The following is a 16,311-nucleotide window of genomic DNA, read 5'->3' as shown; positions in this document are numbered from 1 at the left end:
TCAGCGTTTGGTGTGGACCGCCACTGCAAAGTGTTCAGCTCCCCGGTCCTGGGTCACGGGTTCCACACCGACAAACCGTTCACTGTTCCTCAGTCAGCAGCTCCAGCGCGGGTGTGTGTCTGTCGGTTCTTCACTTTGTTGGGTTCTGTAAGTGGAACTTGAAGGAGGGGGGGCGGGGCTTTGAACGATGCTCCTCTGATTGGGCGCTGTACAGGAGGTGTCTCCTATCAAGAGTCAGGTGACCTCACCTTTTGCCACCTTTAGCTCTGTTGTGGACCAGATGGCGTGAGCACTCGGGTGTTAACGTGCGCTGTTCGGTTCGTGTAATGAGAGGTGAATTCAGACTAAGTTGGCACAGAGATGTGTGACAAAAAATGTGTGGCTGCCCACTGCTCCTAAGTAACTAGGATGGGTCAAATGCAGAGGACAAATTTCCCCATGGGCTTCAATAAAGTATATCATTATCATCTGCTTCTAACCCATTACACATTGCTGACATTCTTTCCCTCCCATCTCCTCTGCACGCTTTTGCTTAAAGGGCGAGTCTGTAGTCTGATCGGCAGGGATACGAGAGCGGCCATTTTGTTTTTAGCGCTGAGGCTCTGAGTCTGGGCTGGGGTTCTGGGGCGTGTCTCGCGATGCCAGTAACATTCCTGTGAAATCCACACCAGCCGCCCGTCTGCGCGGCCAGGTTCTGCCACGACCCGGTTCTGCCGCACAGCTGCCCGCCTCCGTCGCCACGCCGACGGGAGAGATAAACAAACCTACTCACGCCACATTCCGAATAACTGGCCTCGGGAGCATCGTCCTCATTTAAAAACATTAACAAAAAAAGAAATCCGAAATAGATCCGTCGGTCCCGATGGGTTTCTCCTTGGCGGGGTTTTGTAGTTCTGGTGATCGGTAGCTTCTGTGCAGAGGGAGGTCTCGGTCTGGGTCCGTGTCAGAGAAAAGCCCCAGTGTCCCCCCCCCGTGTAGGTTCTGAATGTTCCACGTGGTTTCCTGCAGGAGAAGTCTCTGTGTGTGTGATCCAGCAACTCCTCGGGATCCGTAGTCTGGAGCGTTTTCCCCCCGATTCACTCTGTCCCCGTTCCTCCGCCGTAAACGCTCTGTGTTCATTTTATACTTTTTATATTATTTCTGTACAGGAGCTGGGTATATGCTAGGATTTATCGCCTTGTAGAATCTGAAAGAAACAGAAAAAAAAACTTTAATGAGCTTTGATTTCCATTTCAGAGACGGGTAGGATACATTAATTTATTAAAAACATCAACAAAATTGATAAATCCCGTGACGATATTCGAGGACTAAATGTTTTTTTTGGTTTATGCCGTGTAATCGTCGATAAGCCGGGGTGGGGGGGAGTGAGGTTTGAAATTCGGGTGTCTCGGTGGCGCGGCCTGACGACCACCCTCCACGTGCTCATCGCGAGCCGCGACGTCGGCGGTTCGAATCCGGCCGTCCGGACATTTGTCATGTCTTCCCCTCTCTCACCCCCACTTCTCCCTGTCTCTCTACACCAGTGGTCTCCAACCCTGGTCCTGGAGAGCTACTGGGTCTGCTGGTTTTTACCCTGCAATTAACTATAATCAACTGCTCTAATTAAATTAATTAACTCACCTCACCTGGTTACCTGGGTCTCAACAGGTGCTGATTTTAAGGTGAAAACAAAAACCAGCAGACCCAGTAGCTCTCCAGGACCAGGGTTGGAGACCCCTGCTCTACACTGTTCTACCCAATAAAAGCTGAAAAAGCGCAAAAAAAAAAAATATATATATATATCTTTAAAAAAAAAAAAAATCTTTCAAAAAAAGAAATTGGGCGGCGCGCTGGATCGGTAGCGCAGCCGCGGCGATACGGTTCAGAGGGCGAGCAGAGGATGTGGGTTTGCAGCGGGTTCTGCAGGCGGGCCCGGCCCGCTGTCTGCCATTTGGGCTCCGTTAGGACATGAAACGAGCGGGGCCCGCCTCGCGCCGCGCAGCGCACAACAGGAACGCATTAAAGCGGTCGTTAATTACGTTTATATGCTTATTCCCCTTTGTTGTGGTGATTGACGGAAGATCGCAAATCTCTGCGCCGCTGGAAAAAAAACGCAATAAAAACGCCGAGTGCGCGACTTTGAAAACGGCCGAAATGAACTCTTAACTGTATTCCGGGGGTAATAAAGTCGGAAAACCACTTGAATACCTGAATGCGACTTTGTTTCATGCCAAGGCAAATAAAAACAGCACAGTTAGTTTAGCATGCCTCCCGAAAACAGGCATGTCCTCTCCCACATCATGGCTGCGTTAAATTCAGTCTGCGGGGCTATTGAAACGGAGGGGTCAGAGACTCAGGGTGCATGTTGAGTTCACTACCCACAACAAGCGAAGCGCGTGCACCGAATTTTGCATTTTATTTAAACGGCGAGGTAAGTTCTGTCTGCGTCTGTGTTTGGGGCCGGTGGCGGGGCGCGGCATCGGGGGGGCGGGGGACGGGGAGGAATAGAGGGAAAGTTCTCCTTACCTACCTGGTTGCGCGTTTTGTGGGATTTCTGCAGCCACACCCTCCACTGGTCGTACAGCTTGATGCTCATGCCGCTGCAGCCGTAGGCGTGTTTGCGCACCCAGCCGAAGAACTGCTTCAGCTCCCGCCGCAGCGTAGAGTTCTGCTCGCTCGACTTTGGATCGCATGTCCCGCTCAGGAGCCGCTCTGTCGAGAGAGAGAGAGAGAGAGGGGGACGGGGGACGGGGGTACGGGGGTACGGGGTCAGTTTGGTTCCAGCTAGTTTCATATCTCAGACTATAACCTGCTGGAACCCATTTGGTTATTTACCCTCATAGACACCTTATACTAGATTTGTTATTGTCCATTCTACCCTTTATTTACAGCCAGGCTGCTCAGCTCCAGGTCTCCGCGGTGTCTGCAGGTATTGGCTCCAACCATGCGCTACACCACCCGATTTCACCAATGCGCGTACTTCCTGAACCAAGCAGGTAACATAATGAGTGAAATCTGGTGGTGTAGTGCATGGTTGGAGATACCTGCAGACACTGTGGCCCTCAGGACCTGGGGTTGAGGAGCCCTGCTTTACGCCATGCTTGCCAGTGGTGGATGGACTCCCTCTCTCTAACCAAGTTCCCCCCGAGAGTTCGCCGTGGGATTTTTATTTCCTCATCACTTGAGTGTCCTTCTCACCCCTGGGGAGTTTCTACCCCACTTGCTTTTTGGGGGTTCAAGCCCAGTCTCTGCCTAAGTTTCCTTCTGCTTCTCTGCAATGCGTCTTTCTGACAGTTCTCTGTAAAAGTCGCCTGACAAAATAATACAAACTGAATGGACCAGGCAGCACAGCCACAGAGCAGGAACTCGGACCAGAGAAGGTTACAGGGGCCGAAAGTTAGCATGAAGCATCCTCTCGGGCCCCTGAGCAAAACCACAGCACCTGAATAACTTCAGCGGAAAAACCCAGCGGGAAATATGCAAGCAATATAGCGTATCTCTCCGATCAGAGGAGGACTATCTATTCTATCTCCCTCATGAAAGAGAAACCAGCGTACTGCAGGGCTGACGCAACAAAGAATGCATGCAAAACAGCAGTTTGTAAAGCATACCTCCCCGCAAGTAAACAACATGTAACCCAGTATGGGGTGTAGTACTTCTGGGTCTGTTTCTACTCTATCTCCCATGTCCTCTGGTGACAACCACAACGTGAATGTAGTCAGTCAGCTGCAGTTAACTTTATTAATCTTTGAAGATTTGAGGGCAAAGAAACCCAATCAGATGTCCCCCATAGCCTTTTTGCCATTACGCCGAAGTCCTTCATAATTCATTAATGAAAGATCACAATCATTCTTTTTTTTGATGTTTTGTTTGCTTATTTTTTGGGGTCAAACGCGGATTAAGTTTGATGTTTACAGGATGTTGTAGCTAAGTCAAAAACATATTGCCATTTTGCTTTCAACCAAGTAGAACTTGTATGTTAGAAGCATTAGAAATAATTAAGAATAGATTAAGGAATCCAAATAATGTTTTCGCTTACAGGATCACAGAGAACCTGGCTCACTGTAAGGGAGAATAAAGGCTTGTTTAACTTGCACAAGCTTTCATCTTCATATTGTACAAATATTGTATTTATAGTTCCTTTAAAATTCTGTCCATGTTGTCCACATTGTTCCCAGACTCTTGCCAGTTTTCCTAGCTCAGTGCTCCTGCAGGAAACAGGCCTGGGTCAAGTGCGCATAGTAAATAGTTTAACGCTAGATAAATATAAAATTACTCCTGCAGAACCCAGATAATTTCCAACAGAACATGTTACTAATCATATGTCAAAAAATGTTTGTTTTTAATGTGAAATAATATTAAACAAATATGTAATAAATAAGGCTAAAGTATTCCAAATGGGTATTTGGAAGGAAACGCCATAAGCCTAATGAACTAGTCCATCTGACCAAATCAAAATGTCCAGTAAGCGAGAGTGTGTTCCAGGTTGTTGTAGTCTAGACCTGGAAAGTTCCCCTACCCAAAATGTCGCCGCCCTACACTCACCACTGTGAGGAGTGGAGGCAGCTGTGGGGTTGCTCCAGTCGCTCCAGATCCCGGCCTTCCTGGATCCGTAGATTCCCACCGGATTGCAGCGCACCTGGACGAAGTAAACCGTGCCCGACCTGAGACCGGCTAGCCTGCAGGACGTCTGGTTGCCAACGTCATCCACAACCTGGAGGGATACAAAGGCCGGCCAGTGGATCAGACCTGCGTTACTTACGGAATTGTTACTGGTTCAAATATTTTTCTGTGCTCGATTGTTCCTGCCTGGTGCAGTTGAGCCAACCAAGAGGGCCTGAAGGCAGGGTTTGTACTTTTTGAGTATTTCATAGGTTCCAATACACCAGACCAAGCTCCGTAAAGTGTAGAAAAGTATTTGAATCCAAAACAGTTACATATTCAGCCCAGGTTTGCGGTGTTTATAGGCATCTTTCCGTGATTGGTTGTGATACCAAGACCGCTCATTCAGAAGCACATCATTGAGGCTGTTATTCTCCAAAATAAATACTCAAACATAAAATGCAATAAAACTGCTGTGAGCCACACACGCGTGCATCTAATGCAAATTCAGACAGAAAAAAGCTACCTTCAGACAGAAATATAAACAGTAGACACACATGTCCACAAACACAAGACAGCTTTTTGGCACCACCATCGACATCACTCAGTCTATCTCATAAACAAATAAAAAGAAATAACAGCATATGAGAATTTATTGCTATAAGCGGCAGATGGCCAGGTTACGCTACTGTTCTCCGGAATTTTAATACCTTTCTACATTTCAGTGATTTTCTGCTTTTATAGAAATGTGCACCATTTGCAGGGAAATCGGTATGGAGATCTAAAAATAATATCTGTCTGTACAGTCAGTACTGTCTTCGGAGGTGCAATTGACTAAATACGTCATAAGCAATAAATTGGAGATGTTCTCTAATTCAGTATCAGTGGGAAACCATCAGCCTTCTGTATCTATAAACTATACCCTGCTGAAAAAAACAGCTCAAGCTATGTTTTGAAACAGCTGGTAGCTGGTTGACCAGTTCAGACCAACTCCATACTCAACATGGTTTGTGAGCAATTCTTGCTATGTTTTTAAACAGCTGGTAGCAAGTAATTTCAAGCTGGTCACAGCTGGATTTTACACCATCAAAATGTTGGCAGTGCAGAGGTATAAGCCAGGTGTAAACCATAGAAAAAATGTTACACATGTAGATCTATATTTCAAATACATGCCTATCGCTGTCAACATTCAATTTCAAGTGTCCTTAATTACAAGAGTCATGAGCTGTGCTACCAGGCACCATGACAAATTATTTTCACCCTTTAGACACCAGTAAAACATAGCAGATTATGGATATATTTAAGAGACACTATTCAAATCTCATACAAATATTCAGAACAATGAAAAATGAATCTTTAATATGTCTGGAAGTTTGTTTAGTCAAACTGTTTTTTAAGGAAGATTGAAAGTCAGTGACCTGTAGGATGGCTTTCAACCTTTAATAGCCTAAAAAGAGATACATTACTTCAAATGCATAATTTGCAAAGGTCTGATCTTCTTGTAGCTTACAACTTATTTTAATGGTAGGACTTTTACTTCCTGACCCCTGGACTTCCCACCTCTGTATTACTTTCCAATTCTATGTCCTGTGTTATACCATTGGGTCTATGCTTTGAAATGTCACAATAAAAAAGACATAGAGATGGGTATTGCATTCCAAAACCGAAGGAAACCTAAGGAACCTCTTACATTGCTGTACATTTCTCTACCGTTGTGGCTGAAACCGCTGCTAACGGCAACAGCTACAGAAGCAATGGATGGGAACTTGCTATCTATCCAAACGTAAAGTGACACATGGTTAAATTAGCACACTGCCATATCCTCTGGTTATGACGGCTTTGAAGTAGCAAGTATCACATATAAGCTGAATTAGCAGCTAATTAGCTAGCTAAGTAGTTAGCGGCTAACGGCGCTGTAAGTACCTTCCAGTCCGTGCTGTCCTCCAGCCGGTAGCGAATCTGGTACTTGGTCTGGAACAGGACGTCTTTGAGCGCGGACGACGTGCCCCAGCGCACGCTGAGTTGGTCCTCCAGGTCGCCCACGCGATTCACGTGCACGTCGGCGGGGGGGTCCGTGGTCACTGAGAGACAGACGGAGAGACAGAGCAGCGGAGGTCAATTCCACAACAGAAATGGACTAAAATTCTGTCCACCGCTTGAAAAAAATGTCCATGATTTCCATGATCTTTTGAGTTATTACGTTGACTTTCATTTCCTGCATTGAATTGAGTTCTGGTCCTCCACACACCAGAACTAAAAATTCAGTGCATCACATTAATGGCATTTGGCAGATGCTCTTATCCAGAATGACATCCATTTGATTAGATTAAGCAGGAGACAATCCTCCCCTGGAGCAATGCAGGGTTAAGGGCCTTGCTCAAGGGCCCAAGGGCTGTGCGGATCTTATTGAGGCTACCCCGGGGATCAAACCACCGACCTTGCGTGTCCCAGTCATGTACCTTAACCACTACACTACAGGCCGCCCTTTATCAGTTTGTCCATACAGTATTCCAGAACTGACTTGGACTGGACTGGAATTTGACTCCAAATTTGGTGGACGCCGTTGTGAAAAATGGTAGGCCATGTTACATAGGTCTACTTGCACTTGAATTGTGCAAGCAGTTGGCCCACCTCATAGTGAGTGCTGATGGAGTCTGTTAGGCTGTTGCTGTGGAAACCACAGTCTTTCCTCAGGTAGCTGTGATGCACTGCCCAGGGGACGTTGCTAAAGCTCCGAGTCAGAGCCACCTCACCAGGTTGGTTTATAAATAACTAGGGCATCCATCTAATCTTTTAAGTGTAAGAGAACACACTTGTCTTTTAACAGGGTCACAAGGAAGCAGACAGAAAGGGAGCAGATAGTGACCAAGCTAGTTCTGTAATGTTGTATATTATATTGCTAATCACTCAACCTCAAAAGATGGCTTATGACTGAAAGGTTTGAGGATTTATTTCAAGGCAAGGAATCACCATTGTACTCTTGAGAAAGGTACTTCAAACCCTTTGAAGTGAAGTTTTTTTTTCCATGTTTTTTTCTTCAAAATTCTACATCAGCGTTCTAGAACTCCGCTGCTTTCAATTACCAGTAGTGATTATTACATCGTCATTAGAATGTTCAGTTCAGAACATTCTAATCACATTTCTGATCTCACATAGAAATAGTTAAAGGGTTAACCTTAAATGCTTCAGTAAAATATTCAACTGTATGAATTGATTATATTTAAGAAATGTATACCTGTATGTCACTCTGGATAAGCTGCTAAAAACGCAACTGAACCCTCCCCTGGTGATTAATCCTAAATATGCGGCCGTGTTTCTGGCATGATTTTCCTCTGATAATAGTCTCTGTTATACACGGTGCTAATCCCGTCTAGCTTCTGTCACATTTCATTAGAAAACTGAAAAAGTTCAGCGAGCGTGTCGAGGGACGTGTCAACTTGATTTCCTGTACCATGCCTCACGCTGTATTGCTGTGAAAACATCCCGTTCTCAGGCTTAAACATGCAGGCACACTCTCCGTGACCTCTTCAAACTGCTCCGAGACGTCTGTCCAGCTTTTAAAGAACCCCCCCCCCCCCGGTAAAAAGCAGAATGGGCTGCTATTTCTAGACACCACCATCAACATCCTTAAATAATACATGATGACGAATGTTGAGCCTGGGCTTCGGTATGGAGGGCCAGATTAGTGCACTGCGTCTTCATTGGCTGAATGGGCACCGGAGAGACAGACTGACGGAGCAATTTCCTTTTGCCTCAGCGAGTCTCCCTCCTTTTCTCATTTCACAGTGTATACACCTCCTTTCCCCTGCCTTTCATCTCTCTCTCTCTCTCTCTCCCTCCTAATGCTGTTTATCGGTCCCACAAGGGTAATTAGATCAGCTTCGAAAGAGCACCACCCTTTTACCAAGAATGTAGTCTCGTGTCTAACTTTGCTATGGAACAAAAAATAAACGTGTTCTTGTTTTCCCTTTTCCAAAAGAACGAAAGGGTTCATGAAGAAGCAAAGTGCTGTTGGTGGAGTCAACGGTGAGACACATTAAAAACTTAAAAGTGCCCACTTGTGAAATCCTGTGTTGCAATCTATTCCTCACTCAATTCGCTGTTTTCATTCCCAGCCTAGGGATGATGCACATAGATGGTTATTTAATTTTAATTTCATATTTAGCTGAAGCGTTTATCCAAAATAGGGCACAATCCTTCCCTGGCGCAATGCAGGGTTAAGGGCCATGCTCAAGGGATCAACAGATGTGTGGATCTTCCTGTGGCTACACCGGGGCGTGAACCACTAACCTTACGGGTCCCAGTCATGTACCTTAGTCCCTAGGCTACAGGTTGCCCAGATGGTTGTTTTCGGTTTGACCCCGGGGACACCCAATGGAAATTGGAAAATCCCACAAAAATGTAACATTTCCGTTACTCAGGAGGTGGTGAAATAGCAGCATCTGATGCGTGCGTCATTTGTCCGGGGTTGAGTCAGGCTCACACCTTCCACTGTCTCTACCACCTCTGCGTTCCTGCCTACCTGCCAAACTGCCACCTCCACCCAAGGTGTGGCTGGCCTGATTACAGAGGGTATTACATCAACACTTTCTTCCGCCGTCCCAAGACACTCCCAAACATCAACCACCTGTCCTACATTTGAACCCATTTGAAATCCCAATACTTCGCCCATGCTAACAGTGTCATAGGTGCTAATAGGGGCAGCCTAAAGGGGCAGCCTGCAGCCTAGTGGCTAAGGTAAATGACTGGGACCTCAAAGGTGGGTGGCTTAATCCCTGGTGTAGCCTCAATAAGATCTGCACAGCTGTTGGGCCCTTGAGCAAGGCCCTTAACCCCACATTGCTCCAGGGCGTATATTCCTCTGCTTAGACTGCAAGTCACTTTGGGCAAAAGTGTCAGCTTAATAATTCATTATAAATAATAATAATAAATAAACAGAACACAAGGGTTAAAAAAGTCAACCATTTGCTTTGGTGCCGGTACTTTTGTTTTGGTGAGTCATTCTTAAATCACGTTAATTGGGTATTAACTCTGAAGGGAAAAACTGCATCACACCTATGTAATTCTACACGGCAGAGAGTTACTGCCGCTTTTCACTTTTCAAGAAATTTATAGCCCTTCAACTTGCCTGACCTTCTCAGACAAAAATCCTAAACCACCTATTGCTAGCTTAAGGGGGTTTCATGTTATCGGGATCTTCTGAGAGGTCGTAAAGTTCTCATCTCGTTCTCACAGAGGCACGGGCGCACTCTGTGAGAAAGACACCGAACAGAGAGAGAGAGGGAGAGAAAAAGAGAGAGGGAGAGAGATAGTTGTTAATGAAGAAAAGAAGGATCATTTCCTTAGCAGGATGGAGCCGTAAATTAGACTGACGGGGACCGCCGCAGTCGTCTCAGTGCACCTCCGTTTGCACACTGGCCTGTTTGTTCTCGCCAGGTGAGACAGGAAGTGAAGAAAAGGGTAGACAGAGAGTGGAGAAACAGAGTGGAGAAAAGGGTGGATACAGAGTGGAGAAACAGAGTGGAGAAAAAGGGTAGACAGAGTGGAGAAACAGAGTGGAGAAAAAGGGTAGACAGAGTGGAGAAACAGAGTGGAGAAAAAGGGTAGACAGAGTGGAGAAACAGAGTGGAGAAAAGGGTAAACACGGAGTGGAGAGACAGAGTGGAGAAAAAGGTGGAGACAGAGCCAGCTCCACCTCACTTACACACATCCAGCACGTCCAGGGAGATCACATCGGAGGTGGCCGACCCGAGCTGATTGACGGCCTCCACCCAGATCTCGTAGGGCGTGAAGAGGGCCAGGTCGCGGGGGATGTAGCAGGCGTGGGGCTCGCCCAGGCTCTGGTCCTCACATTCCTTCTCTCTCCCGTACCACCTGCGAGGCGACCCAATCCCAAATCAAGCCTTCGCCCCAAAATTCACCCCTGCAGCTTCAACCAACAGCTGCTACCACCTAGTCTCGACTCACAATGTTCTCTACACTAGAGTTCTCAGAAGTGACCTGACCATCTCAGAACCGATCGTTAGTTTGTTTTCAAAAGCATGTCCCTTAAAGTTACGTGGACTCGAGTGACATCGGAGTGCATGCTGCTTCAGGCTCACAATTGGATGAAAAGTGCTGCTACAATCACCCTATGTGGCTATCCAACCTTAAATCTTCTGCAGGGCACACATCTAATTTAACGAGGTGACAGCTAGTGGAGCTTTCGTTAAGCTTAATGGATGTAAGTAAAATAAAATTTAAGGGCTGCATTGTCGTATCTACTCCTGCTGAAATGAGGGTCTGTAGGACAATGGATGGAGGTTTAACCACACGGGCCAATCCTCTGCTTTGTCTGGAGATGCGCGGGACTCACTTGAGTTTGTACTTCAAGGTGTACTTGGTTCTAATGTAGGTCTCTCCCTGGCCCCCTGGGGCCCACCTGCAGGTGAGGTCTTTGGCGTTTCGGGACCAACAGGTGAGGTTCACCGGCTTCTCAGGAGGCACTGCAACCAGCGATGGGGCAGGGGGTGGGAGGAGGGGGGCAGCCGAAAAAAGACAAGGCTTTCATTTATTACTATGCATTGCCAAAGTAATCCATTTACAAATATTTACGAACCACGACAGAAACCATATGACCACATTAGACGCCCGTAGCCCCCTCCTCCAAATTTACACTGAGGATAATGTTTTGACCCTCAACTTTAAAAACCACTGCCGTGAGTTTTCAGCTGTCATCCTCATTTTACTTCTGGAGCTTTTCCAAGATTCCTTCCATTGAAGACAGATGTACGAGGGAGAAAAAAAAGAGGCTAACCGAGGGTGTCAGTTTGCTGATTGTGTACTACTGTAATGCACGAGTGATGCTTCGGTGACTGTGCTTTTCAAAAGGACCCGCTGATTTCGCCTCTACGTTCTGAATGGAGAATGAAGTCATCTAACTCTTTAGTCTTTAGTGTTTGCTTAAAAAATGTTTCCCATGTGTCCTTGCTATTCATTTTGCCACCATTCGTAGGACGCAGGGTATAAAGGCTCCAGTCGCACAGTTGCCCTCTTGTACGCTCGTCACCCTCCAGTGTTCGTGACTGAGACCATAATGGACCACACAGCAGTCCGAAAAGGAGCAGGGCGGCCATCACAGATAATGATCTAAAACATTTGCGTAATCCCGAGTTCACCTTGAAAACATTAAATACTGCAGCTTCTCGAAAGGGGACCACAGTTTATTCTGCTTTCTTTCCTACAATACCGCCTGCGCTTTCTGAATCCCATTAACGTCACTGACTAACAGCTCTGTCGTTTGGAATGGTCTTCGGGCCAATCTACCAGCGCTCAGACAAAGCGACAAACAAATTTATCTTGTGACTTTTCCGACAATGGTGACACGCCAATAATGTGCTCAGGTTTTGTGTTCAGATCTGATGCAGGTAGACATGGACCAGAAGGACCTCACCACCACAGCCAACAATTAATAAAAAGGCTAATAATGAACCCTAACAGACATTTAGCAGACACACTCCAGAGCAACTTACTCCACTTTGGCATTTTTACATAAGATACTCTTATACATCTAGATATACACTGAAGCATCTTAAGTACCTTACTAAACTACACTGCAAAGCCCTACCTGGGAATCAAACAAGCAACCACTATCTTGTAAAACCAGTAGTATAATCATTATACTTACACTACCGACCTGAGTAACCAGCAAAAAACACACAAGCATAGCTAGGATAGTCAAACAACCAGTGACTAAGAGAGGCAAGCAACACATAAAGAGGCGCAGTTAAGTTAGTGGTACATGACAATCAGCAAGAGATTACTGAAAGGATGGCCATAAGAAGTTAATATGTTTGAAGAGCGGATTGGCATTTTAGATTTTCCATTTTAGATTTCATGTTTTTCCGCATTTTAGATTTCGTTTTAGACTTACTGCCAATGTAGAGGCAGGACCCCGCCAGGACGTGGCCCCCGCTGTTGTGACACACGAGGTTGTCCCCGGACTGTTGCCGGGAGCCGTTGAGGTGGACCAGGGTGACGCTCAGCGCCGTGGGGCCCAGAACGCTGTAGGTGCTGCTGGGAAGGCGCTTCCCATTGAGGGTCCAGTACAGCGTGCTGGCGTGGACCCCCAGGTCGGCGCTGACGGAGCAGGTCGCTGTCAGGCTGGAGCCGATTGGCTGCGACGGGTCCTGAGGGAAAATGGCCGCCACCTCTGGAGTGGAGGACCAGCAGAAAGAGGGGCGATATTTACGACCCACGGTAATGCGGGGCGGATTTATGGTTTCGCTGCTAAAACAGTTGGGAGATCACTTTAAAAGGTCGCGTGAGGTTGTTTGTCAAATTCATAAACGCTTTACCATACCGTGATCTTTTCTCAACTCTGTCCGCCGTATGATTAATGTTAATGTGAAATACCCCTCTGCCCCCCCCCAGCCCCCACCCCCCCACCCAGAAAAAACATTACCCTCGTAATGTGTTACCACTTTGTTCCTTCAGGAAGACTTAAGGGTTAATGTGAGGAAGTTTATTAAGTTTACTCTTGGTGGGTGGGTGGACAAGCTATCTAACATATGGGCCAATATGCAGCATTTAGCTTCAATAGACCGACGGAGGTCAGGTCAGAGTTTGTGCAATAAGATATACAGGTATATGTATATAATATATAGTTATATATGAATAAATGGCAAATATAATATGTGTCATATTTATAATATATTATATATACGCATATATTTGTATGTATTTGTATTGTATATTCATAATTAATTCATGACTATACAGATAATAAGCAAGCTAAGAACGAGGCAAACTATTGCCTGATTATGTTCACTATGCAGGCCTGTAAATGTACTGAAGTCAATGCTGAGAATAATTTGCAGTCTTGTACTATTCCAAACAAGTCTTGTATGGCACGCAATCTAGCAAAAGGAGCAACTACGCCAGACCCTTGTATTACAGAGAAAAAAAAAGATCGTCATTAGAACAAAGTGGTCAGAACCAGAGGCTATTTTGAAAATGCCTGTAACACATAAGCAAGGCTTTTAAAGTAAACGTTTTAATGAAACAAGCAATTTAGCTGTAGCCGGTGGAAAGGAAATGTTTAAATGTGTGAATCGTTTGGATCCTTGGTGAAGCAGGTGGGGAAAACCTAGCGGTTTTTAAGGATCGCTGAACTTGAGAAATGTACTGCTTTGTGAGCTGGAAAAATATTTATTGTATGCTAACACATAGTGTCTTTATAACAATATCGCAGACCTATAGGTTGACTTATTATATGTTAAACATATAATGTAGGCTACATAATGTGAACCGCGAAAATAGATTCCAAATGACTGGATACACTGAAGAATGCTCAGTATTAAATCAACTCTAACACAGTTTGAGTGGGTCCAATAAGGACCACATCTAAGCTATTTGATTTATTGTACTGCTCCATTGGAGCTGATTCTACCCTGAACATTTTGCGGTGTAGCAGTCCTGTGAAGAAAATGAAGTGAAAGTTGCTCTTATTTGTATTGTCTGTCTGCCGAGACTGATGAAAGACATTAATCTCTGTGTTTGCTCAACTCTGTTTATCCTGCGTTCTCCTCCACCTCGGAGTAAAAGCCTACCTAAATTTTCTTTGTCGGAGGGACAAAAAGATCGTCGTTCCGCAGTTTAAATTCAGAGGCTGTGGCATGTTTTTAAATACAAATGTAGCGAATAGGCCGGAAGAAATAACAAAGAGAGGAAGAGTTACTGAAGCTTTGACATAATGTTATAGCCTACTCGTTGTTTCACTAATAACGGTTGAATTGACAAAATGTGATATAATATAATGTGATATAGAAAACATCTGTTATTTGGATTGAGCTCATACACAAAATTGCCTACTAATCTTAAGAACTGTAAAATACATAGATAGTGATAATATAGTCAACAACACTTTTTCTTAAAATAAAGTTACTTGTGAATTAACATACTCTTTAATAGGGGGGTAATTAAAAATAATCATCGACATTTTAATAATATAGTAGCCAATAAAGACCTTCATATTTAGATATACCCCACTACGATGTGACAGTACAACGTGGTATTTGTGTTGAAATAAACGTAGGCTAGTAGCGTAGAAACAGGGTGTATTGTGTTTTGATTTATAATTTTTATATGCGCCAAATATTCCGCAAATACTTCATTTACAGCAGTACTTCATTTACCAGACATTTTGAGTTACAGTTATTTTCCTTTTCATTTGTTTATTTGAAGACATATAGAATTGCAACGCTATGTTACAGTAGGAAAACCATCAATAAAATAATGTTTGCCAGCCTTCCGTATTGAAATGATTTATCCACTTTGTTCACTTCATAATTATTTGCACAATCAGGATGAAAAATCACAGTTCCGTTACCTGAAATTGTTGTGGTCCAAACACATATAGAAACAGGCTATATTTTAAGGTGTTAATTGTCCCAAGTACCTAATGAACATGTTCTAACAGTACTCCACGGTCCCCTGGATGTCGGAACCATCAAGTGGTTTGATACTGTTGTTTGAATTAATGTGTCGCTCATTAAAGTTGAATGAGAATCGAATTTACTTAATTATCTCTCAGAAATAGTGTGAATATTCAAGTTTAGTATTGCTGCATTATTCAGTAGTGTAGGTAATTATAGCCTGACATAGTAGCCTATATAATACCATCTGTAGCTTACCATCATCATTTTCACATTATCGTTAGTTAACTAGAAAGGTTTAGTTGACTTTTCTGCATAAGCGATGCTCACTTTTGCACAATCTATATCGATAATTAACTCGAAAAAAGACACAGACATAAACACACAGACATACGGCAAAATCAGTACTCGGCCATGTAGGCTATAATCAATATCACGCATTAATATTTATCGTACTTACGTGTCGAAGAAGATAGCACACGATGAACAAACATCACGAGAAAAAACAAGGTGATCATATTTCAAGGAGTTTTAAGAGTAATTTCGCTGTCTTTTTTCTCTTGCTTGCTTACTCCCTGACTTGAGAATTTTACGCACGCTTGCAGGAAAAAGTCTTCTGCCAGCAGCGCTGGTGCAACAGCCTGTTTGAAAGTGAACTGTCTGGCCGCTCGGGTGAGTATTTATTGAGCTAGGCTACGTCTATCCCACCTCAAATCATCGCTGCCTCGCTAACGTATTAGTAAATTTGCTGTTATCTAGCCTTGGTCTAACTAATGGTTTGCTTTTGTGCACGCCTCAACAGCTAAAACATACAAGTTGATACTTTTCAAGCCCCTCCCTAGCTTCCCACACAGTCACTAGTCATTTTTTGCTCTTTCTTTTCATTTGGTCTAATTCTTCGTTCCTCCCTTCTTCTCCGTCTCGGGATGAATTTAGGACTCATTGATTTATGCATTTTTCCGTAATCCAGTAATATTTTCAATGTTGCCTGGTGGGCGCGTGAGTCATTATATTTCACGAAAGTGTGCGGCGCGGTGTTTGACAGCCACAGTGCAAGTTCTTTCATACAATATAAAATTGCGTAATCTTTCCTTTTCTTTTTCTTTGTATGAAAAAAATCTTTAGCCCGAGGCAACGTTGAGACATCGAAGGCTATACGGTTTTATTACATCTCTGCTTCATTGGGATTGAGCGTATCATTCAAACCTAAGCGAGTTTTGCGAAATTGAAACGCAGATTTCATCTGTAAATTGCAAGCAAGCGTGCATGCTATGAACAGCACCCAAGGTTGCCCGCTAAGAAACCTGCGAATATA

General features: G+C 44.5%; 1 protein-coding gene across 2 annotated transcripts; it reads right to left on the bottom strand.

Annotated features, from left to right (window-relative positions):
• Positions 1-773: 773 nt before the first annotated feature.
• crlf1b (cytokine receptor-like factor 1b) lies at positions 774-15,750 on the bottom strand. 2 transcript variants are annotated; one of them, XM_061240129.1, is made up of 8 exons: positions 15,457-15,750; positions 12,494-12,772; positions 10,937-11,066; positions 10,286-10,455; positions 6,505-6,662; positions 4,525-4,693; positions 2,506-2,691; positions 774-1,186 (listed from the first exon to the last, which is right to left on the bottom strand). In XM_061240129.1, the coding sequence occupies exons 1-8, from the start codon at positions 15,512-15,514 to the stop codon at positions 1,170-1,172; spliced, it is 1,167 nt and encodes a 388-aa protein (XP_061096113.1). In that variant the 5' UTR covers positions 15,515-15,750; the 3' UTR covers positions 774-1,169. The 2 variants fall into 2 exon arrangements, with proteins under 2 accessions (XP_061096113.1, XP_061096112.1); XM_061240128.1 differs by having other exon boundaries at positions 2,510-2,691.
• Positions 15,751-16,311: the final 561 nt, after the last annotated feature.

The sequence above is a fragment of the Conger conger genome, chromosome 4, assembly GCF_963514075.1.
Source record: "Conger conger chromosome 4, fConCon1.1, whole genome shotgun sequence".
Classification (NCBI taxonomy): Eukaryota; Metazoa; Chordata; class Actinopteri; order Anguilliformes; family Congridae; genus Conger; species Conger conger.
Note: the sequence above shows the minus strand (reverse complement) of the source record. Positions and strands in the feature narration are given on the sequence as shown.

Excerpts from the sequence above, each read along its gene's own strand:
- crlf1b (XM_061240128.1), bottom strand. The coding sequence starts at position 15,514 with ATGATCACCTTGTTTTTTCTCGTGATGTTTGTTCATCGTGTGCTATCT. Across the intron at positions 2,692-4,524 it reads TGCCTCCACTCCTCACAGTG|AGCGGCTCCTGAGCGGGACA; the intron begins GTGAGTGTAGGG and ends CTCTCTCGACAG. Across the intron at positions 1,187-2,509 it reads CCCACAAAACGCGCAACCAG|ATTCTACAAGGCGATAAATC; the intron begins GTAGGTAAGGAG and ends TGTTTCTTTCAG.